The 25,752-nt window shown below is 39.1% G+C and overlaps 1 protein-coding gene across 2 annotated transcripts; it reads right to left on the bottom strand.

The window, feature by feature from the left end:
• Nucleotides 1-1,317: 1,317 nt before the first annotated feature.
• Nucleotides 1,318-9,693, bottom strand: LOC105941469 (uncharacterized). Of its 2 annotated transcripts, none has more exons than XM_024802147.2 (6): nt 9,638-9,693; nt 9,390-9,425; nt 8,973-9,281; nt 7,968-8,288; nt 3,109-3,240; nt 1,318-3,012 (listed from the first exon to the last, which is right to left on the bottom strand). In XM_024802147.2, the coding sequence occupies exons 1-6, from the start codon at nt 9,690-9,692 to the stop codon at nt 2,123-2,125; spliced, it is 1,743 nt and encodes a 580-aa protein (XP_024657915.2). In that variant the 5' UTR covers nt 9,693; the 3' UTR covers nt 1,318-2,122. The 2 variants fall into 2 exon arrangements, with proteins under 2 accessions (XP_024657915.2, XP_024657916.2); XM_024802148.2 differs by having other exon boundaries at nt 8,994-9,281.
• Nucleotides 9,694-25,752: the final 16,059 nt, after the last annotated feature.

Below are 25,752 nucleotides of genomic sequence, written 5' to 3'. Positions count from 1 at the left end.
GCACTAAAAAGAAATGAAGAAGTTAAAGAATTGAGAACAAGGAGGAAGGGAAGGTGGGGCACGTAAACGAGAATGAACAGCTTGCAGAACTGGGGGAACCTATATAGATGACAACCGGAAGGAACGTGTTTGGAGGCGTGGTCCTGCTCCTGAAATTCCGATACATAATCTCTAATTAATTACTGATGCTTTCCAATATCAAATGATATTGTAATATAGTCCATTACAGTTACCGTTTAAAAAGGTGATATTCAGAATACAGTTACTTTGTTGAAATAAATGGATTACACAGCGGTCTTTTCCAGTCTCATATGCTAGGCTATGCCCTCTTTATTTTTGGTAATTCCACGCCGGTGGAAACTCAAACAAAACACACATTAAGAGGCTCTAATGCCTGTGTCTCAATCTCGCGGCCCATGTCCAACCCTACTTGCATAATTATGTGAAGAAATATATTTAAAAAGTATTATTCAAAAAATTATTTAATATGAAGGCAATAGGCAGTGTGTTACATGCATAGCATGTATGAAGCAAGTAAATATAATAATAACCACTGCAGCCAAAAACAGTGCCTGACGACCCCAGTTGTAAGTAAGCTATTAAGACTCGACTGTACACAGTGTTCATGTTTTCCTCTGAAACAATAAGTTCAGTTGAAGCAGCCTTTCAACGCCTCTCTTTGCTAGCGAGAGACAGTAAAACTAGTTACGGGCCCGACACGGAACCCGACGTATTAGCCAGAGGTCCCTTTACTACCATTCGGAGCCGCGGACCTGTTTTATATACACGCGGAATAGTTTTCTATACGAGATGGCTGCAAAAAGTGCAATCTTACCTAATGTCCACCCTACGTTAGTCATTTTATAATAAGGTATTGGTATGGCGAGTAACCTTCAGTAATAGTAATAAATCACATGGCAATAGTGCATCCATGTAGTTGTAAAAAGCATGATAATATATTAAGTATTCCAAAGTATTCAGAATACGTTACTCTCATTGAGTAACGTAACAGAATATGTTACAAAATACATTTTGGGGCATGTATTCTGTAATCTGTAGTGGAATACATTTTAAAATAACCTTCCCAACACTGAATATAACAAATAGTGTCAGAGACATGGGGCAATCCTGGCAACTTCTTTTTGCAAATGGCATGTTGTGTAGGCATCGATAAAAATGACAACATTCAACCTACATTTGATTTTTTGGCCGGCAGTGAAGATGAGTCATCAGCTCCAAATCCAAGGCCTTGATTCTGTGCTAGAAACAGAATGCCTGGTGGGATCCGGTTCACAGTGGTGGGAAAGTGAAGCATGAACTGTCCTGGTAGACTTGTGGGATGTCAGCAGGACTAAGCTCAGCATAGTGTCCAAATAAATGAGGTTGTGGATGTAAGCTGTTGAAATGAGTTTCCTCTGGGTAGTGGTTTGGTTCAGTGTTGCAGGTAGTGTAAATACAGTAGACATCCAGAGGAAGCTCAAAGTAGAGCTTCTGCTCATTCACATTGAAAGGAGCCAAGTGAAGAGGCTGAGTAATCTAATCAGGATACCTCCTCGGTGCCTTGCCTTCGTGGTTTTGTTAGCACAGATCCTGAACTTATATATCCATATATATCATATGTGGTACCTTCAGCTCAATCTATTGACCTTGAAGGAGTGGTTGCAGTTAAAGTAGGACTTTAGGTATTTTCTATATGTTGACAGCTCACACCGCATGTGTAAAAATCCTAGTTTCTTTGTTGTAGTATATGGGTTTATATCAGTTTTAACTAACTGAGTTGACTTTGGTGACTTTGGTGGATGTAAGGGTCATGTTAACGGATTGTTAACATGGCCCTGTCCTACACCCCTACAAGGTTTAATCAAAAATTGTTAAAAACCTTTCAAGCTATTGTACAGTTTTTTTGTACATATAGACAGAATGACTCACGTACATAAACATAACTGCCTTGGCTGAGTTAACAAACACTGCATTAGATTTTATTAGATATTAGATTCATGTCACACTATGAAATAGAAGTTCACACCGAGAAGATCAAAGGACTTCAAAGTGTTGATGTGTGTATTCTTCTTGTGTAGTTCTCATATGTTGGCTCCCCAGGTTGATACTAATCATTGGAAACCTAAAAGATTTGATAAAATTTCTGCTCCTCTCCATAAATGTCTACAGTTTGTTCAGCATATTCCTCCGTTACATTTTCATAGTCGTTTTCATTATCATCATCATCATCATCACTGGGTTTGTCTGTGTCTTCCTCTGCTCTGTCCTCTATACTCACAGACAGTGGTGTGCATCCTTTGTAATTATCTTCATCCTTCATGTTCTCATAATTATCATCATCACTGGTTTCATCTGTGTCTTCCTCTGTTCTGTCCTCTATACTCACAGACAGTGGTGTGCATCCTTTGTAATTATCTTCATCCTTCATGTTCTCATAATTATCATCATCATCACTGGTTTCATCTGTATCTTCCTCTGCTCTGTCCTCTATACTCACAGACAGAGGTGTGCTTCTTTTGTAATTATCTTCATCCTTCATGTTCTCATAATTATCACCATCACTGGTTTCATCTGTATCTTCCTCTGTTCTGTCCTCTATACTCACAGACAGCAGTGTGCATCCTATGTAATTATCTTCATCCTTCATGTTCTCATAATTATCATCATCACTGGTTTCATCTGTATCTTCCTCTGTTCTGTCCTCTATACTCACAGACAGAGGTGTGCTTCTTTTGTAATTATCTTCATCCTTCATGTTCTCATAATTATCACCATCACTGGTTTCATCTGTATCTTCCTCTGCTCTGTCCTCTATACTCACAGACAGCAGTGTGCATCCTATGTAATTATCTTCATTCTCCATGTTCTCATAATCATGATCATCAGTTTTGTTTTCATCCACTTCTTGTGTGTCGTTTCTGTCCACTGGTTGAACATTCACATAGTCCCTCTCCTCTTCCTCCTCCTCCTCCTCCTCCTCCTCCTCATCTTCATAACGATTTGTGGCAGTAACTGAAACATAAGTAGTAGAAAAGATTGACTGACTGATGCACATCTATATCACCGACATATTTGTTCATTTGATACATTGCACAGGTAAGGACAGACTTTGCATCTGGACATGGCCTTCACGTTGTTTTGCTCGTCGTCTCCTGATTACCAGACACACCACCATCAAGACCAGCAGTAGCAGCAGGATCGCAGCAGGAACTACTAAATAGACCAGCAGCAGCCAAGGAACTAAGAAATAAAGGATTACAATATGGAAGCAATTAGTTCATGGTGGCCTCAATGACTGCTGAGTGCCCAGGTACAGTACAACAAAACCAAACTCATTTACATCTGTGCTTAAAAGTTAGTGCAAAGTGTTTGTGCTGATATGGTGTGTTTAGTTTTTGCCATACATGATACTGTTCAATATAGCTGAAGAGTCTGAGATGTTGCTCTTGGTGTGGCAGAGGTTCGGTCTCTGACTCTGCTGCAGTGGAGGGGCAGTATCGGGAGGTCGAAGAGTACAGGTGTGAGGGATTTTAACTGATAAGCTCTCCCCCCTTTTAGTGTCTGGAGTTGGGAAGGAGAGGTGTGTGTGGTGTGGGAGGGAGCTGGAAAGCTAGCTTCCCAGTTGAACACAAGGTGCTGTAGCAGTGGAAAACATTGTGGATCCGAATAAAAGTGCTACGACTGACAATCAAATGGTGTGTGGGTCCTGATTTCACACTTGGGTTTCTTTGCAGTTGAGGCAGTTGATGGAAAGTCCACACTCCCAGACACATTGTGGAATTGTATTAAAACAGACCTGACTAGCTGATGATCAGTTAATAAAGTGCATTTGATGAACAGCTTATCCTGTAACTTATCTTCATAATTCTTATGGAAGCAGTAAGGCTGTGGTCAGGTTTTCTTTCTTTTTCTTTTTTAATTTGGCTTGATCCATCCATCCCTTACTTTACTGTTATCTTGTATATGGAGTTATCTGTTGTCTGTGACAGTATGTATGGGGTAGATATTCTCATGGGCATCTCCATGTCCTGTTAAAAATGGCTGGAGGTTGTCAAGCTAAGAGGCCAGCAACTTGCATTTTTTTCTCTTGATGGGAGACTGATGGAAGATTAGCATACCAGACAAGTTGCCACTAGCTCTGCTTTCACCGTTTCAAGATCAGTTGCGAGCAGCACTTAGTGTGGAAACAGAGCGGCATTAGCATGCTGTCTGTTGAAGCGCTCTAACATCATAACAGATGACTTTTCTCTTGCAACATGAGTGATGTAAGAAACTGCAGGAAGGGGTACTGCTCCTTGTGTTTGTTTATCTTGTAGCCAAGCATCTAAAGGATTACTGTTGCCATGGTGTAGATCACCTGGTTGGTTTCAGTTACGGTCTCAGCAGGGATTGTCTGTAATGCTGCATTCACATCTTCTAGTAAACTTTCTGTAGTTTTAGTAGTCGGGCACAGATGGACCAGGTTCCCAGTACAACCACGATCTTCTCTTTCAGGTCAGCTGTTCTCGCATTCAACGCCTTCATCGCACCAGTTGATCCTAGAGCTTAATACCTAATCTAGGAGAGTGAAAAGGATGATATCTCCCCCTTTACCTGACATTACTGATGATTATTACTTCTCGCCCTCTTGCCGTAGAGTTTGTGTTGTACATCGTCAATCTCCAGTTCTTCTAGATGTTGGAACACTGGGACCCAAGGTAACACTGAGTTGCTGAGTTTAGATGTGGAGTGCTGTTTACACCAATTTCTGATACTACTATCTGAATGTTGCACAAATCAGTACTCATTAGAACAGGGAACAACAACCAGTCTTCTGTAGTCTAATATTGGTGAGCCTGTGTGAAATGTAGCCTCAGTTTTCTGTTCTTAACTGACAGTAGAGGAACTTAGTGTAGTCTTTACCTGGTGTAGCTCATCTACTGGAAGGTCTGATGTTTTGTGCTTTCAGAGCTGATCTTCAGACTTTGGCTGAACAATTTATTTGAGTTAGTGTTGCCTTCCAATCAGCTTGTAGATATTTTCTCCTTTTTGGATATTGATATTGATATTGATATACCTTTATTAGTCCCACAAGGGGAAATTTCATAAGGCTGTCGACCTATTGCACGCAATGGCGGCGCCATCTTACCCTCTGACCATACATACATTACACAAACCATCACATGGGGAAGACAGGTCAGAGAGGTATAACAATGGAAAATGCACCACATGAGGAAAGATAAGGAGAAAAAAATAACTCCCCCCAGACTGAGCTCCAACAGGGAGATCAGTTTGAGAACAGAAAAAAAAAAAACACCTCTGCACATAGCACATGAAAAAACTCTTAATGCACCAAAGAAACACATGACAAGAAACAGGGGTGGGTAAAGCGTGAGAGACAGCCGAATTAGACAGTACATCCGGGCCTGCGTGCGCTGGTCTCCTTGATCCCCGTCAGCATCGGAAGGGAACAAGCGTCGAAGGCATTTGGAAAGGGAGGGGGGATGAGTGTGTGCATATCAGTGTATATGTATGTGTGTGCGTGTCCAGAGTTCAGCTGAGACAGCGTCCTTCGCCCTGCCAGGCTAAGTAAACAGTCTTCCAGCCAACCCAGGTGACCTTGCATGGAATGGGAAGGAACAGACTAAACACAGTCGTTATCAGGGTGTTGTTGTTCAGCTCCAGCCTTGAGACCGCAACTGGCGCCAAAGGGGTATCCGCATAAGTGATGGTGGTTTTTACTTTAGTGCAAACGGCTCATGAGAATTTCAAAGCAGTTCTACAGTCCAACACTGGTCTCTCAATCTCACGTTGGAGAGCCGCGAGCTTCACCATACTTGCGTTCTGTGATGTTGTCATTTCTTGTGCTCAAGGAGCCGATTTCTGAGAACTCACGGCAGTGTGCCTCCCCGAGATGTCATCCAATTTGCGCCCAGAGATGTTATTCCAAGCTAGCCCTTCCGAGATGTATCCAGTCTGCAGTCACAGCAGCCGTAGCCTCTCCAAGATCTTATCCGTGCTGCACTCAATGAGCCCATTTTGAGAAACTCACTCCTCTCCCATCATTTCAATCCCAGCGGGCAGCCTTGTGGGAGTTTGAACAGCCGGTTCCGCTTTCTTAATTCTTCGATAAGTCAGGGCCAAGCCAGCTCCGATCCGCCAGAACCCTGTTACCATGGTTCCGAATAGGTAGATATCCTCAGCACTCAGGCTCACCCAAGCCCAAACTTCTCGTTGAGAATGGGGTGTCAATTGCATTCAGGGACCAGTTGATCCAATCCATAATTCCTCTTTTAGGTTTTAGAGAAAAGACTGTGAGAGAGTGTTCCAGGGAAAAGTAATACAAAAAACACGAGACTAGACAAGGACATAAGAGGCTAAGCAGGGAAGCTAAGGGAGAGGAGGAGGAGGAGAGGAGAAAAGTGCGACCGCCTTCGTCAAGAGCAAGAGCAGAAAAAATGTTCTGATCATCCCCTGTAAACCCTAAAGATGGTTGTGAGGGAAAATCCCAGTACATCCACAGATTCAGAAATACTCGGACCACCAGCATTTAAAATCCCTTAACCCTTTATAACCGGTCGGAGCGGGAACGCTCCGTTTTGCGTAACTTTTTTTAAATCACTGTAGAACTGCAACCACGTAAGCTAGCGCAATAAAAAATTTTGCATATGAAACCGGATGAGTTGTACTTACATCTTATGCCATCAGCTTGTCCTAGGTCACAGTTTCCTTCCACATAAAGCTTTGCAAAAGTTGCATAAAAAGCACTTGCAGCAACAAGAAAATGTAGTTTGTTTGGGTTTTTTTTTTTTTTACCTTCGGGGCCTTATAAGCCTACACTGGTGGGGTTTTTTTAAAAGTCATGTTTGGCTCTATGCTTTTCTGTGTCGTTTCTGGGATGCTTAGAACTCAAATTGCACTGCTGGAAATAGTTTATTTTGATGCACATGCTGGTTTTTTTTTTTTTTTTTGCAAATTTGCATTATAATATTTATTTTCATTTTTTCCTGCAGTATATAAAAATTGGTGTATCTCAAAAACAAAAACATGAAGACACTCAAAATAAATTTCCTGTTGTTGGAAACTATTTTGTGCAATGTTTTTGTATATACAGTTTTGAGGGATAAACCTCTTAAATTTCTCTAACTAGATGTAAAAAAACCAAAAACGATTTTCTATTTTTTTTGTAGTTTACGGCACTTTTTTGCCATTTGTGTAGTTATTTTGCACTTAATGCATACATATTATTAAAGTTTGGGCTATAATGGTTGTATTGATGAATAGCAACTTGAAATGCTCCCAAAAATGGCACTACGGCATGTAAAAATATAAAGATAAGCTCTGGCGGACTTGGTTCTATGGTAGGTCTTAAATGGTAAATGGCCTGTATTTGTATAGTGCTTTACTTGGTCCCTAAGGACTACAAAGCGCTTTACACGTTCAGTCATCCACCCATTCACACACAGGTGATGGCAAGCTACATTGTAGCCACAGCCACCCTGGGGCGCACTGACAGAGGCGAAGCTGCCGGACACTGGCACCACCAGGCACTCTGACCACCACCAGTAGGCAACGGGTGAAATGTCTTGCCCAAGGACACAACGACCGACACTGTTGGAGCCGGGGTTCGAACCGGCAACCTTCTGATTACAAGACAAACTGCCAACTCTTGAGCCACGATCGCCCCTTTATTTAAAGGGTTAAATAAAATTCTTCTGCATCGAGTTGCTGCCACATGAAGTTGAACGAGTACACCTAATGAAGTGGCTGGTGAGTACAGTGTTGATGTAAAAGCTGATCCATCTTAAAAAGTGTTTGCTTAATGTTTACATAATACAGGAATGACGACTTTTGGAAGTATTACTTTGAATTGCTGGTTGTGTTATCATTTTCCATTACACATTTGAACTTGTTGCACTGGATCAAGTGACCCTGTAAATTACTGAAGATGACATACAGTAATGGTGATATTTATGTCCAGTACTTACATTTGATGACGACATGAATCGGTGCTGACTCGGTAGAAGTTAAGTTCTCTGATTCCAGAGTTATGTAATACACACAGCTATAGTTGCCCTGGTGTTTATACTCAGCTACAGGGAAACTAAAGGAAGCTGAGTTGTTGACAGATGGCTTGATGTGTGGGATGTTGGAGAAGATCAGACTGAAATGGCTTGGATTGATGCTTGAGTTAATGAAGCAGGTTAAGACAAAGCTATGGCCCTTGGTGATCTCTGCATCTGCATTAGGACCCCAGACCTGTACTTCATCAAGAGATGCCAGGGAGATGTTGGGCTGCTGCAGGGTCTCTACATTAAAAATAGGAAAACAAAGTAGCATTCAGTCCATACCACTTTTACAGTGTTAAAGTAAGACATTTTGCATTCATTCACTTCAGTCGTCTAGGAATCTATTACTGTACACTGTACTAAATATCATCAAAATAGACCTGTTGGCAACTGTGAAGTGTCATTCATAATCACAACTTGTTACTTTAAATTTAGCAACTCAACTGCTGATCCTAACTGTCATGAAGACTTCCTCTATAAGATGCTCTTTGCATGTCAAGAAATACAGATATATACAATAGATATTTATATACAAGGTTCACAGGCATTAATGCATAAGTGATATTTTTGCAGCCACGTCATGTCACTTGTTGATGGTTCATATTCCTGTTCAGAAGCTTTACTGTTCTTACTTTTCTTCTTGTGTTTGTTTACAGTGACGATCAAAACAGGCAATATGCTTAACCTCATATTATCATTTTGCATTCTCACATTCCTTTGTCTACTTATTATAATGCCAACTGTACTGCAGGAATTATATGAATACCATTTATCATTAATCTAATTTATCTTGGAACTGCTCTGAGGTAGGAAGTGTTACACCCCTGTGCTGCACCTATTAACCTCAAAGTGGCATGCCTGCATCAAAGTGTATTGACTTATAAAGCTCTATGGGCCTAGCTCTAAAATGTAGATGTAAATCACCTGAACAGACAACAACCACACCCTTATTGCGTTCACAGCCATTTTCTCCAAATCTTCCATGAGGACACTGCATTAGAGACGTTTCTCGCCCCGAACAGTTTACATCAGCAAGCCACATTTCTTCTTTTGATGAATTAAAGCTGACCAACTGAGAGATTGCCAGTGCCTTCCCACACTTCAACTCTCTGCAGACCACTATAGCATCATTTAAGACCCAGGAATCATCACAGAGTTTTCCCCTGCTGGTGCTGTTATAGACTTCTACTCTTCCATAGCACCGAGCTGGCTCAACTAAACTGATGTTAAAATCTAGCAAAAGAAAGAGACAAGACAACAGAGTGCTCAGCATTTTCTGCATGTGGTGATATTTATGCAAAACCTTATAATCTGAAACAAATTTCGCAAAAGAAGACTGACCTGCAGAAGCTGAAGATGAGATGAAGAGATAAGAGACTGCAGAAAAAACAAAGGTTCATTAAACACCTGAAACAAGACATGAACATGTTTTGTTTCTGATATAGACACACTAAAGAAAAGATCAGGTGTAAGGAAATTTAACTCTAAATTTAAGGCATTTTGAATGTAACAGTGCTTGTCACGCTGACCCTTTGTGTAAGTATAGAAAAATAAGACAGATCAACCTAAAAATGTCAAATGCAGCTCACCTATTGCCAGATAAAAGTTTCTCTGCTGTGTCCACATGATTGAGACAGAAAACATACTGAGAGCAAAATGAGTCATCAGCAACACCAAACCCAAGTTGATGAAGAAATGCTTAACACTTGCGAAATGTGTTCCTCCACACACTTCCTTGTTCCTTGTACTTTTTAATGAACGCAGTCTACAGAGTGCAACAGACAAAGGCTGCAGCAGCTGACAGTTATATTCATTTACCTTTTTCTTGCACAGAATGTACAGAGAGAGGAGTTTTTAAAGTTGTGTTCACTTCAAGAATCCTATATATGAAATGAAGAAATGCATTCTAACATCTCTAAAATCTTTGTTTTGTTTTGGGATTTTTCATGAAAAAATAAAATCACTGATAACATCTGTTGGACATAAAATGCAGGCGTTTGTATTTAAAAATGTAGAGCTGATATAACAAAAATAAAACAGATTTGTAGTGTTGGCAATAAAATAAAATGTGGAGAGGAGCAGGAAGGTAGGACACTGATTTCACACAGTCTGTGCACTGGATGCAGTGGTCAGCATGCCTTTGTACCTTTGTAATCTACATTATGTCACAGACCTGTGACGTTTCGATAACACAAATGAGGCAAAAAACAAAGAGGAACTCACCCTCGCATGATCTTTTATACATGCCCCATTTCTTTTAGCTGAAAGCTGATGACTTGTTACTGAAAGTGACTTTTATTTAAAATTTACATTTTATGCACATTTATATTTCTTTAAGAGATATATACTACAGGGGGAAAACCATGAAAAGCTGCAGCCTGTCTCTACAAAACTGTAAATGCTGCCCTTAAATGTAAAGGCAGCATACATTATTTTATTATTTTCCTTAAACAATTTTGGTTAAAAGTAAATGTATGCATATATGATTCCAAATATTAAATAAAATGCACGATAATCTTTAAAATACAAAATTCAGCCCCGTTCTGGTGCTCGGTTTCAACTCCGGCAGTTGCCTTGACCATGAACTGAAATTACATAAAGCCTAACTTAGTGTAACATTTTTTTTGAAGTTATTATTATTTGAACTTCATTTCTTAATATCCATGCATCACAGAAAGGCTGTAGGCTGTGGTGAGAAGAAAAAACAACTTCTGTCAATTCTAAGGTCTTATGTATAAATACATAATAAGAAAACCATCTGGCTTTAAAATATTTAAATACAACCTCAGTTGAGCAACAACATAGCATTTCACATGGTATCATTATTTATTTATCAAAAACTAAGGCAAAATGTAGAAGCCATCTGTTAAAAAACTGAGTATAACCCATGACTCAGTAACTTGTAAAACCACATTTACCAAAAATAAGTTGAACTGATCATTTCTGTATGACTTTATCAGTCTCTCTCATTGTTTTAGAAGAATTTTGTTGTTCTTCACAGCGTTTGAGTTTCAGTTCTCTTGTTCATTATTTGTTTCATTGTGCATGACGGTGTCACACAGTGTTCTCAGCGTTCTCCAAATAAGATCATGGTACATGTTAAAAATAAAAATGGAGGTTTTGTTTCTGGCCTGCTTAGTGGCGAGCAGCTTGAACAGCAGTAATCCATGTCCGTCTGTTCATGTTTGCTCACTTCTGCCATCTGGTGGTTTGAAGAGACATTAATGCACAAAAACATGCACTTTAAACTTGGCGTAAGAGCCAAACCTCCGGGAAACATATGAGCACAGTACTTTGCAGAATACATAAAGGTCAGTGCCCTCACCAGAATATCACATCTCTGCTTGGCTTTACTTTGATAGTAGAGAAAAATACCCAGAATGTTATCTTATAAAATACACCAACCATGCAACACGTGTGGGAATTATAGATACGCAGAGCAAACTTCCACACTGGTCGGAAAGTACCTGAGAGCTTAGTGATATAATATCATTAGAAGGAAGCTACTTAGGAAGTAGAAGAGAAGGAAGGTGGCGATCCAAGGGCTTACATCACAATAGAAATAATAGTGAGCAGTACAGATATAATGAGCCCATCATTACTCACAGTAACTTGTGTCCATCATAGGTGTATCTAAACCTCTGACTACAAGTGTGCATGTAGCTTTCTGACAAAGATATTGGCAGTTTTACAGTATGATGAATGACAGACATATGTCTAAGTAGATTACAGGTGCATTTTCTGTTGAAGCAACTTTCATATCTGACAGTAGTTCAAGCTCACTCGGTCATTTTGTCAGTTTATGCTAATTCACACAAGACTACAGCCAAGGAAGGATAAATCTGTTCAAAAATAGTCTTTAAAGACTTGTTCCCCAGAAGTTTTTTTAAGTCTTTCTGAACACTTGTGACCTCTAATCTGATCTCACAGTATAACACAAGAAAGAAGATGTCTGAGACACACAAGATACAAGAGGAGTCAAGAGCGAGAGAAAAACAAAGTGAAACTGTTCTGTGCAGAAATGCTACATACTTCCTTCTTTTTTGCAGTGGACAAAAAAGAAGTACTTATGTAGTTATTTATGGAATAAGCAGCAACCTTGAATGATGTGTCATGTACACTTAAATAAAATAATTACCTCCACATCCAAACAAACGAGCCTGTTAGATTTTGAGTGATTTACACAACTATTGTACATGTAAAACATTTTGACCTATATTTAAAATTAATAATATTTTTCTGACTATTAAGATATGTACTATATATTTTTTGTTTTTAAATTACATCACAAAATAAAAGCATTGTTTCTCAAACACTATAACCAAGGCAGGAACAAAATCACTATCAAGACTTACATTTATCTCACGACATTTACCTCAGGCCTCTAAAACTATCTTTGCCAAAAATGTAAATAAAATCAGGCTTGTCCTAAATTGTTCTCTTATCAACTTCAGTCATTTTTTTCTTTCCTGTTGAATTGTTTTTTTGGCCATTTCCTGTTTTACTTTGATAGTTTGTGTTTGCTTGTGTTTTTAGGTTTACATCCTGGTTTTCTGATCGTGTTCACCTGTGTTAGGTTCTTTTAGCTGTGCCTTATTCCTCACTTGTCTCCTGCTGTCTAATGCACATCAACAGATTCCTGAGTTATTCTCCATACTCTCCAGTTTTTGCCATCTACTGTGTTTCTTGTTTGTTTGTTACCTTTTGGAATTTGTTTTTGGATTTATGTCAGCTAATAAAGCTCACCACTTGTTGATTCTATCCCACATCATAAGAACCAGTATTATATTAAAAGCTAATAGCAAATTAATATAGGATTGAGGTGAAAATGTGAACGTGACCATTAATCACCTGTTTTGAGAATATGCTATGTTTGTATGCTAAAACCTTTTTACCTCCATATTACAATTAAAAAAGAAAAATTAATGCGCATGAAAGGCTTTGTTAGTTGTTAATACATACAGTGTGTATTACCCACTAGCCACCACAAGGGGGTGATCACAATTCAGGTGTTTCATAACATTTTTTGTATACTTTATGCAGTTTGGATGTTATACAGTATGTTTTCTATTTTTTGTACAGGTATCTTGTTTTAGGTTTTTTTTTTGAGGACGAGTAAAATTAATTTCTTCTTTGCACTAAGCTATGAATAGACCCAGAGGAGAAGAAAACCAACAGTATAAGAAAGAAAATGCAAATGCCTTCCTAAAACAGAAAATTAGGCTCACTGATCAGTCTGCTGTGAAACCACAGTTACACAACGCTGTTGAGTTAAAGCTTTCGTGAAGACACAGACATATGCACATATAGCCATGCTGACAGCTCAGCGAGCCTCATAGCGTGAGAAGGTTGAGGAAGTGGCTGGTGTGAGAATGCTGCCACCGCAGCCCTGTGGCAGCTTGCACTGTGGTAGTCTCAGCTCGACCTAACGTCCTCTGAAACCCGCTTCAACCTGCTTTCAACTTCCACTGCGCACAGTGCCACATGTGCTATTGCACGTGTTCAGCTTTTAACTTCTCTAATTCCATAGAAGTGACGCAAATATATGTAAATTTCATAGAAGTATCTGTTATTTACCCTGGTTCTTGTTTTTAGAATCATCAGAGAGTTTCCTGTGTCATCATTTGTTAGTTTCTGCACCAAATATACATTTCAGTATTTAAGCTCATACTCTAACCGTGGTTAGAATAATTGCAGTCTATATTAAATGACTTTTAGTTTCTCCTCACAGACTTTCATTTTTGTTCCTACAGGTACCAATTTACCAACAGAGTAATCTCCAAGACGTCGTTCAAGAAAAAACAGATGAACTGATTTTCAGTTTGCTCATTCTGTGAAGGTTACCAGGGTTCATGTGTAAGCAGCAGAAGTGAAAATCAGGAAGGAATATGAGATTTGAGACGTAAGGATGGGAGTGCAGTAGGAAGTGGCACATGTATTGAACACATATCTTGCTCAGCACCGAGAACATATGACACAGAGATGCGTGTGGAGAATGTGTGTAGGCGTGTAGCCTATATATCTTTGAGTCTGCAGCTATCTTATTGAGGACATGCCTTCACAAACTGGTTTTTTGTTGTTGTTTATTTTGTTTATAAAAGGACTACGACCACATCTTGAAGTGTTTTACTGTGTGTGTGTGTGTGTGTGTGTGAGTGAGTGAGTGAGTGAGTGAGAGAGAGAGAGAGAGAGAGAGAGAGAGAGAGACATGTTTTATTTGACAGGTACTCAAGATTTGTTACTGTAGATGTTAAACAACAACATATCGGGCAGTCTGTCCAGTAGCTCTTGGCTATGTGGTTTAAATGTGCTTAAAGAAAAGTGCTTTGACTCCTTTATTCAATACTGACCAATCAGCAACCACTAGGAATGGAAAATTAATTTCCTAATACTTCCTCTAATAGCCATTTGAGGAGTGTTTCCAAAAGTGCTTCACACCCATTAGACTCCCAGGGTAAAATGTGAGTCTAATGGATTTCACTCCTCACTTTTTCTGAAAGGTTTAACAGTGTGGTTAAAAAACAGTTTGTTTTACAGAGAGCCATAGAGAGTCGCTGTCTGCTAAGCCTTACCTTCAAACGAAACTTGCTCTCTCCTCCATGCTGTTGATATTTGGAACATTTTTAATTTTTACAAGCATTTTAATGAACTCACACATAACATGTCCAGGACATTTGTGTGTCAGTCAAATTCCAACATTTCATTTTTCCATTATTTAGAACGAAATAACACATATGTGTTAATTTGTAAATGGACTGGTTCTTATGTAACATTTTGCTACTCGAGCACTCAAAGTGCTTTATTCACCCATGTACACCCATTCAAGCACGTAAGTTCTTTCGATCTAACATTTACACAAATTCAATGCATCAACCTTCTCTGCTCTACCTCCTGATCTGAAGCTACCACTGTATATCTTGATGCATGCTCAAGGCAAGGTAAGGACGTAGCGTTTTCACTCAAGAGGCTACTTTAGACTGATGAACTGAAGACGCCACTTGAATGAGTGATGAAATGTTTCTCTAACTGAAAATACAACTGTATAGTTTATGGCTACAGCTTGCTAAGTAAGATTGTTAACATCAGCTGATGTAGTAGTGTGCCATTCTCTTGTCCAAATATGATAAATATTTCTTCCACAAAATCAGCACATAGGCCACAACACTAACCCCAAGGCTTCAAAATAAAGTTTTGGTTTGCATTTGGTGAACACTCAGATGAAGCGATCGGGTGATTAGAAAAGGAGTGTGCTGGTTCTCTACAACCACCTCCCCTCACTATCCCTGCCTGCACTTTTTAAGGGCACTACATGTTTGTGTGCAGTGGGATGTGAAAATGTCAGTACATCCCAAGGTAATAGTTGCTCAGTTTAAAAAAATGTTTTGTTAAGGAAGCATCTGATCTGCTTGGAAACAATGCATACAGGTGAGAGTGATTCACTCAAAGCAAAATAAATGTTAAATTTCAATCTTTGCAGCTGATTTAAATAAATTAAACAAAACAGCTGCTCACTGACAAAGAAAAAGTAATGACATACAAACACCTTTAGATTCATAAAATTAAAAACAAATTAAGCTGATCTGGACTTTCTTAGGATTTGACAGGTGGAACCAAACTTCTAGTGTTTCTAAATCTGGAAAGACAGTATGTGCAAATTCAGCTTAAGGGTGGATGATTTTGATCTGTTGGTGTCTAAGTGCAATGTCTACAATCAGAAAGAAAGCGCATGTTTTGATCTGCATCAGGAACAGTATTTGCACAGGATGAAAACAGCTTACCAAAGATGATCAAATATTTAGAAAAAGGCAACTATGTGCAGAAAACCCCTGGGCATCTTACACTTGAAGGAACTTAGGATAGAAAGGCTATCAAACATTTCAGCAAACTTTATTGAAAATCAAGTCCACAAAAATATATCTAAGGCCTAGAGTGTGTTATTACTATTTTAACATGTATTGCACAGCAAGAAAATCCTAGGGTTAAATGCTGTGGTTGGCTGGGGCCTTTGTATGTAGAATATGCACGCTCTTCTGTGTCTTCCTGGCTTCTCTCTCCAGCTTTATCCCAGTGTCCAAAGACATGTATGTTAAACTAATTGGTTGAATCTAAATTTGTTGTAGGTGTGAATGTGTGCACAGTGCTGGTTGAGTATCTCCGTGTTTTAGGTCTGCAAAAGATGGATCTGTTGGTAAATAAGTAATTTCCTCAGCACCGACTTAGGGGGCAAAAAAGAGCCAACGTAGAATCCAGCTCCTATCCAACAAACGTGTGAAGAGTAAAATTTGGTCTATTTAGAGTTTAGTAACTGGTTTATGCTGACTGACTGACTGACAGTAGTCTCGCTTAAGCTTACCTTTCTAATTCTAGTCATTTTTTATGTAGCATCAATGACGGCTACATCTATGCAATGCACATACAGCCTATGGATTCAGTTTGATAACTAGCTTTGACTGAAATTAAATGCAAACATTAACATGGGCTAAAGGATAAACAATTGTTTACCTGTTTTTTGTCAAAGATATCATATCTTAAATATGTGAAAACGATGTCTCAGGAGCAGACATACACCTCACCACATTAACTCAGGAATGAACTAAAAACTTCATATCTGCTTCTAGAAAATCAGCGTTGGCAGCTATAGCCAAACTTTAGGCATGGCATTTTTTGGCTACTCTTCACTTTGGGATAGACCAGGGGTGGGCAACTCCAGGCCTCGAGGGCCGGTGTCCCTGCAGGTTTTAGATGTGTACTTGAACCAACACAGCTGATTTAAATGGCTAAATTAGCTCCTCAACATGCCCTGAAGTTCTCCAGAGGCCTGGTAACGAACTGATCATGTGATTCAGGTGTGTTGACCCAGGGTGAGATCTAAAACCTGCAGGACACCGGCCCTCGAGGCCTGGAATTGCCCACCCCTGGGATAGACCCTCAGCTAGCTGTGGGTTTAGGCATGATTCTAGTTAGACATTCATTTATTGTGATGATTGGGATAAGAATTTACAAAACGCATAATAAACTCAGTACTGGTCCTGATCGATGTTTTGGAGGTGATTAAGAGGCAGTGGTGACATAGCAGGAAAAGACAGAGATTCCTTCATTTTGTTTTACAGCACTGGAGCTGTGTTCTTACACACACGCACACACACACACACACACACAGTGCTCTGCCCAACCACTGAATGTAATTCGGTGCGACAGCTAGCCTTCACGCTCTGACGCACTTTGCCTCCCAAAATGGACGCAGAAGGACCATTTTACACACACGTGCACGCGTGCACACACACACACACACACACACACACACACACACACACACACACACACACACACACACACTTACTGCACAAATGGGCTTTCTGTCTAGATGAAAAACCAAAACATGAAGAACGCAGAGCTGTGACTATATGGTTGGGGAAGTTGGGTGAATGGATGATCCGTTTGGGAGATGTACAATCAAACCGACAGATTGTCTCAAAAGTGGCAAACGAGACATTTTGAAGCATCAGGAAAACTGGTGTTTTACACAAATTCATAGGTCAATAAGGCTTATTAGGAATGACATCTTTGGACTTGAGGTAGCTGCATGACTCATTCAAATAAATCGGTGACAGCAGTTTTTTTTTATTAGAGATAGTTAATAGGTCATTTCAGCAATGACTCAATTTTTGCTTGCGTGGTTTGGAGTCTTCTCTTCTCCAGCCACAGTCAGACATTTTCCTGCTCGTGCTTTCCAACTATTATTTATCAACTGTTGCAGCACATTTTTGACCTTGACCTTGTACTCAGTGACAAACTACTCTGTAAAATCTGACTGGTTTTCAAACATGAAAAAATTGTGCAAACTCGTTGCCTTAAAAGACCTAAGCAAAGCATACTTACTCATTACATTTTGGCATTCATAAATTAAGGTAACTCAACAAAGGGAATTTTGATGAAGTTCAAGCTTACTCTGATCCCGTACACATGTGATGCCTCAGGATTGCTATAGTTCAGGATTACCTCAGAGATACCAAGAATTCACATACTTCCAATGACAAAATGTCATACAGACAAATAAAACATGATCACATAATGATATCCAAAAGGATCAAAGGTCAAATTCATCGTTACATCATTAGTCAAAAAAATTTTTTCTGGTCATTATTCACTTTCGTAACTAAGGAGAGATGTGGTCAATCTTCACAATTAGTTGGATTGGTTAAAATGTTATTTTTTAATTTTTTTATATTTTACAAATGTACTTTTTTTTTTAAAAAAGTCTTCAGATTATACAATTCTGTGCACAAATAAATAATGTAAATCATTGTGTTAAAAACAGTGCAAGTCAACATCTAGGGATGAATTATTATTATTATTTTTTTTAATTGACTCGCAATTTAAACAGAATTTTTACAGATACAAATTTTTAAAAAGAAAAGAACAGAAAAACACACAAACCAAATATTTACTTATCTTCACATAAAGTCCATATCTGCCAATTTTGATCCAAGATACCGACCTCAATCTTCAGTCGACAGGTCAACATTTTCTGTTCCGTAGTTCCTCATTAGTTCAATGTCTATCCATTGGTTTAATATTTGGGATTCACTTTTCAACCATTTCCTTGTAATGACCTTCTTACCCAGTAGAGATAAGTCTTAAAAAAAGGTAGATGTCTTCCACCTTAGTTATTTCCACAGATATCCATCCCAGTTACATCATCCGATGATCTTTTCTGAATTTTTTCCATCTGAAAAAACGGAGCCATTTTTGCATAACTGAATTGTAAGGCAGCAATTTGAATTGCTGTTGTTTTATGTACTATCAATAGTGTAAGGCAGTTTAAGGTATAATAACCCATTTAATTATGGTACAGTGCATGTGTATTTATTTATGCTAGCTTCTTTAAAAAAAACTTCTAAAACTCTTCATATGCTTGCGCTACTCCTGAAGCCAAACCTAAATATAGGTAAATATCGCCCTTTCTAACAGTGTTGCCAATGTCAGACACAGAGTCCATTTTAAGCAGCAGTGTAAAAGTTAGATGTTCTGATACACGAGAGAAAAGTGGGGTTTGATTAAATGGAGGAGAAAAGGAATGTGCAGGCCAAAGTGATTTAAAGCAGCTGAGGTATGTAATAGAGACAGTGAGGTGTGATTTAGAGCCGAGTGGAAAATGGAAGAGAGGGGGTATGATCTTGGCAAAGACTGAGTGTCATTTAATGCGGGAGTGAGTGGAGAAATTATTGCATGGCTGCTACACTAGTTGACTATAGATGTGACACATCGCTCATAAGGTTGCTATCCCAGCTGAATGGGAATTACCCAATTAACGCAAGTTGAATGCTAACTGCTACTGAACATATTGGGCTGGCAGCAAAGAGCTGAGCTGGCTAATGACTGTATGTCACTGTAATGGTGTGGCTCTATCAAGTGGCCCTGCCTCTGTGGGACGCTTAGATCTTCATGGCTCCACCCTACCCCCAACTCTTCTTTTCCGTGATGCCAGACGACCTTCCAAATGGAGATTAAGATGAAAAAGTCATCCCTGCGCGAGGTTTCTCACATCAGACATTCGGCATGCTATCACATATCCATTTCATAAATCATCCTCTGCATTTAGGCTTGCTGGCTCGTGGGCAGATGGGACAGATTTCTTTAAACAGTGTCTCCATAAGTGAATGAAGATTCTGGAACAATTTGCAGAAGATGCACATTTAGAAGGCAGATCTCCCTGGATATTCTTTACAGGACTGTCCTGTCAGCTGTCATTTCTGTAAGGAATAACAATCTTCTAATGCCATGGCTCCATTTTGGGACACAGTACAGAACAGAGTAGCCATCCATAACAACAAATATGATACTGATTAAGTCAAATATATGATAAAAGGTTTATAAACTGGCTTCAAGTGTGAACACGCTAAACCAGCTTAAATATTGCTCCTGATATCTTTTGGATCTGTCAGCTGAGCCATTAATTTGTGACCTACTTGAATAAATATTTTAATGCCATGCAGTTCACAATTGTGTTTAAGACAAGTTTTAATAAAGTCAACACACATGAAAGGATGGAGTTTGCCCATGGTAAGCCAGGTCGCTAATTAATTGTAGGGTCAGTGGTTCAGTTGTACGCTTTACATGCTGGTCTGCAATAATTTCAATTCAATTCTATTCAGTTTTATTTATACAGGGCCAAATCACAACAACACCTCGAAGCACTTTATAATGTAAGGTAGATCCTACAACAATACATACAGAGAAAAACCCAACAGTCATATGACCTCCAATGAGCAAGCACTTTGGCGACAGTGGGAAGGAAAAACTCCCTTTTAACAGGAAGAAACCTCCAGCAGAACCAGGCTCAGGGAGGGGCGGCCAGAGAGAGCCAGAGATTAATAACAACTGTGATTTAATGCAGAGAGGTCTGTTAACACATAGTGAGTGATAAAGGTGACTGGAAAGGAAAAACTCAATGCATCATGGGAATCCCCCGGCAGCCTACGTCTATTGCAGCATAACTAAGGGAGGATTCAGGGTCACCTGGTCCAGCCCTAACTATATGCTTTAGCAAAAAGGAAAGTTTTAAGCCTAATCTTAAAAGTAGAGATAGTGTCTGTCTCCTGAATCCAAACTGGAAGCTGGTTCCACAGAAGAGGGGCCTGAAAACTGAAGGCTCTGCCTCCCATTCTACTTTTAAATACCCTAAGAACAACAAGTAGGCCTGCAGTGTGAGAGCGAAGTGCTCTAATAGGGTGATATGGTACTACAAGGTCATTAAGATAAGATGGGGCCTGATTATTTAAGACCTTGTATGTGAGGAGCAGGATTTTGAATTCAATTCTGGATTTAACAGGAAGCCAATGAAGGGAAGCCAAAACAGGAGAAATCTGCTCTCTCTTTCTAGTCCCTGTCAGGACTCTTGCTGCAGCATTTTGGATTAGCTGAAGGCTTTTCAGCGAGTTTTTTGGACATCCTGATAATAATGAATTACAGTCGTCCAGCCTGGAAGTAATAAATGCATGAACTAGTTTTTCAGCGTCACTCTCAGACAGGATATTTCTAATTTTAGAGATGTTGCACAAATGGAAGAAAGCAGTCTTACATATTTGTTTAATATGTGCATTGAAGGACATGTCCTGGTCAAAAATGACTCCAAGGTTCCTCACAGTGTTACTGGAGGCCAAGGTAATGCCATCCAGAGTAAGAATCTGGTTAGATACCATATTTCTAAGATTTTAAGGCCAAGTAAAATAACCTCAGTTTTATCTGACTTTCAAAGTAAAATTGGGATCTGTAGCTACTTTATGGCTGCGTTGCTGTGGTTCCTAAATACTTCGACTTTGCAATAATACCACTTAGAATTAATTGTTGAAATTATCGGAGGGAAGAAATAAAACCAACATTTTGCATTGGTGGTATGGTAGGACCACCAATTCAAAGATCAAACGGTGTAATATAGTTAATATATAGGAGTTTTCATTTTTCTAACAAGCTTGACAGTCAATATTTGGGAGGATCGTTTTATTAACAGCTTCAACTCTCTCAGACAAGCTTCCTTGTAATTTGTCTAAATAGGCTTCAGTGGTTCTCCAGGCTGCTTAAAATACATTTAAAGCTCTTCTTTATATGGTGGCTGCCTTTTTTTCAGTTCCCCATTTAGATGACCCCTCACTGCTTCAATAATATTGAGGAGGCCAATACATGAGCGATAGAGGTCTACTTAATTTTTTTTCTATCCAGGTATGATTTTACTGCACTACCAGTGTGTTTGGGGATTATTGTTATGCTGAAAAATAAATGAACTGCCAATCAGATGCTTTTGAGTTAATATTGGATGGTGGATGAACATCTGACATTTCTTTGGTTAAAGCTCAGCCCTAAACCATGAAAGATGTAGAAGTATCTAAACATTTCTAATTTCTCCAATTAAGAAAATGCAATCCAGTGCAACAGACTTCCTCAGAGGCTAATAATGTTTCACAAAGTAGGAAGTAAAAAATATAATTTCCATGTTTTCCTGTGTGTGTCCTGTGCATTATCATGTTCAGATATAAACCACAAATGCATGCACTGTGCATGCTTTTGTGATACCCCACTGCATCTTGCACATGGCTCTACATTTTACCCAGTTATATCACCTTCTTCTTTCTATCTAATCACAAAAAAGATAGCTCCTTTGGGTATTATTGCTATATTCAGGGGTACTAACTTCCTAGTTGTTCCTCTGAGACTATCTATCTTTTTATACCGAGCATGAGTCTGAAAGCAGTAGGCTATCTGTCATTCATGCTATTAGTTCATGGTTATCATCAGCGGTGGCCAAGGCCATTAGCCCAAAGACATTAGCAGCAGCCATCAGCAAAGCCATTAACTCCTCTCACTGCTAAAAGGCTACTGTCCCTCACAAAGAATCATTAAGAAGAGGTAGAGAGAGATGAGCATGGTAGGAGAAGGAGCGGTGGAAGGACAGAAGGACAGGAAGGAAGAAAGATAAGCGGCACATAGGAGAGAAACTAAATGCAGAAAGACTGAAGAGGTGCAAAAACAAGGAAACGGTTTTTTAACTGCTATTTGAGACATAGCTGCAGTGTTTTGGGATCAGCATGGCTGAAAAGTGTAATATTACTAAATTTTCATTCATAAACTCCATGATTCACTCATAATCCATTTTAAAAAGTGCATAATATTACTAATTTTTCTTCAGATTGAGACTTTCTAAAAAAAACCCACCTTAAGTTATAAAAATTTTGATGATTCAAGTGTTGGTTGTATGTCTGTAACATATTTAGAGCTGGGCGATAGAACAATAACGATATGTATCGCGATATAACTTTTACTCGATAGAGAAATTAAGCTATCGCGATAGACCTCGCCGCTCTTGTCCTCTTAAAAAAAAAAAGGTCAGCCGATCCGAATTAAGTAGCGCAGAGCCGAACCAATCACAGCCGCAGCATCACGTCGCGTGACTTGTTACGTACAGCACAAGTGCCAAGCCGCACGTGTGTTGTTTTGGAAAGCAGCCAGCGAGTAATGGAGCCAGCGCCTAATGGAGGAAATGAGTGTGCCGACTAGAAAAATCAACCGAGCGTGACCGAAGAGAAAACAGATGATGGTTCCAATGCCGGAGAGATTGTCAAACGGAAGAGCCATAGAAGTTCCGTAGTGTGAAGGTATTTCGGCTATTTCAAGTCTGACAAAAAACAGAGTAGCGTGCACTGTAAATTGTGCCGAAAGCAAGTCTGGAAATACAATAAACTGGTGCATGCGTCACACTGTGCGCCACGTTATTGTTTCGGTGAAATGAATTTCTACAATACTGTTACTGTTAATTCTACTCTCTGCAGTGTTTAAATGCTTACATATACACACAGTTACTGTCCCTCCACACATACGACTCGGTTCTGCTTCTGTGCCCCAGCTTTGTTTACTTTTTCCCACCGAGGCTTCTAGACTTCTGATTGGCCAACATTTCTGCACGGTTAGGAATCTAGCTCCACCTGCTGCTTTGGCATGTTCATAGCAGCGTTTTCCTTCATTTCTGCCTTTATGTGTGGACGGGATTATTTTTTAAAACGAAAACGGAAAATCTCAGTTTTCAAAAATACCCGTGTACGTGTGGACGTAGCCTCAGTCTCTGACTGGAAGCGCTAATTCGTCATTCGGCTTTTGTCAGACTAAAGTAACTGTTAAAACTGTTTGAAAAGCTCAGCTATACAACAAGGAGAGATTGAGAATTTCCTTTTAGTTCTCAGTTTATTTGATATTGACAAAAGTTAGTCAGTTTTGTCTGATCTTCTGTAAAACAAACTAAGATTTATTTTTAGAATTAATATTTTGTTTCTAAGTGGAATTGACAGTTTAGTCTGTTTCGTTTGTTCTATTTTGAAACTTAAACGCTTTAGCGGCTGCCTTTTGTGTAGTTTGCAATATTTGCCTTTATTTATCTGAAAAAGTCTCATGTTCCTTAAGTACATCTACCCTGTTGAACTTATTATGGGAAATAATATTTAAATAAAAACAAGCTGCTGATTATTTCACATTTTACTTGTGAGCAACGGCACATTTAAATCTTACAAATATAGTTATTTGGCTTATATCGTGATAGATATCGTTATCGCCTGAAATGAAAAAAACATATCGTGATATGGAAAAATCTCATATCGCCCAGCTCTAAACATATTATTCCCATTTTGTTTTTGAAGCACTTACTTCAGAAACTTTAAATAATGACAAAGCCAAACAAAACGAAGCCAAAATCTGCTCCTTATGTTCAACACGTGGCTATGCATTATTCTTTACAGTTATACACATTATGAAGAGCCTCTGACATTATCCCACACACACAGGTAGCAGAAAAGGCCGGTGTGACTTAGGTGTTAGCTAGCTAACCAAATGAAATGTGGTGGAAGGATTTGTTCAGTTAAAGAAGAAAATAAAAAGCTGCAATCTAATAAATCTAATGCATTTAAATACAGTAATTTTAAATTAGATCTTATTATTTAGAAAAGCACAGTAGTGCTGTGGTCAGCATTAGTGCTTCACAGCAAGAAGGTCCCAAATTCATCTTCACCATCTGGGCATGTCTGTGTAGAGTTGCGCGTTCTCGTGTTTGCGTGGGTCCAATACTTAGTATTGGGGTAAAGTACATTATAGTGTCATTACATGATGTTATGGCCTATGTTTGTGTCTTCGGAAATGGCAATTAAGTATGGTAAAAGAGGAGGCTGTTAAGGTATTCAGCTGTATCTGCAGTTAAGCTTTCAGCTCATTAGGCACTGCAGACCTAAATCAGAGCCTTTCAGTTACACAGCACAGCGGGTCAGTCAGGAATATTTAATTACTTTTTGAACGATAAAACTGCCACATGAGAGACACTGCAGAAAGCTGGGCTTTTACCACCTGAAGAACAGCTTAAACTGGAGGGTTTGCAAACCAGTATGATAAAGTTATGTTCTTACGTTCCTCGACAGTGGAGTTCTGCAAACCCACATCCTTCTCTTTCAGGAGTATCACATCCTCTTCCTCAATCCTTCTTACATCACCTTATCAAAGACCTTTTTGGAGAGAATTCAACCAGACCTTTAAATTTAAATAATACATGTTTACTTGCTATCAAATGATCCCTACTGATGGCACACTTAGCAGGCAGCATGCCATCTATACACTATGGCATCGTAGTCATTTAGCAGAGAAGAACATTTTGTTTTCAGCTCTATCACTAAAACATTACCTGCTATTTGCTGGTCTGTTAATGAAAAATATACATATCACCAACAAACACAGTCACACAAATAAGAAGAACAAAAAATAATAAAACAGCAGCAACACAAATCAGAATGATCACCGATGTCTTTATGTAGTCACCTACTGCGGAAGTACAAATGTTTTCTTGCGAAACACACAAATGAAGGTTCTGTCTTCTGGAAATCTATCACATTTCTTCCTGCCAAAACTGAGTTTTTCCCTCCGTCTCTCACCAGGTAACTGCTCATAGGGCTTGTCTGACACACACACCAACACTGCACATACGGACACAAAATCAAATCTCATGAGAAAATTTTTTTATGACCAAATAGCTGTAAAAGAAAAAGAATTACTGACAGTTGAAGGATGCAACAGCGGCCGCTGGTAATATAAGATTGCACTGAAAACAAGAGGACGTCATTTTAAAATATCTGAGCCAATGATCTTTGTGGACATTGCTGTCACTGTCTCTCTTGTGAAG

Source organism: Maylandia zebra, linkage group LG4 (assembly GCF_041146795.1).
Source record: "Maylandia zebra isolate NMK-2024a linkage group LG4, Mzebra_GT3a, whole genome shotgun sequence".
NCBI lineage: Eukaryota > Metazoa > Chordata > Actinopteri > Cichliformes > Cichlidae > Maylandia > Maylandia zebra.
This window is presented reverse-complemented; position numbering and strand designations above follow the sequence as displayed.

What these genes read in the sequence shown, in the direction of transcription:
- LOC105941469 (XM_024802147.2), bottom strand. Translation starts at nt 9,692, where the DNA reads ATGTTTTCTGTCTCAATCATGTGGACACAGCAGAGAAACTTTTATCTG. An exon ending in AAACTTTTATCTGGCAATAG is followed by an intron (nt 9,426 to 9,637) that starts GTGAGCTGCATT and finishes TTTTTTCTGCAG; the next exon opens with TCTCTTATCTCTTCATCTCA. An exon ending in GATTCATGTCGTCATCAAAT is followed by an intron (nt 3,241 to 7,967) that starts GTAAGTACTGGA and finishes TTTATTTCTTAG; the next exon opens with TTCCTTGGCTGCTGCTGGTC.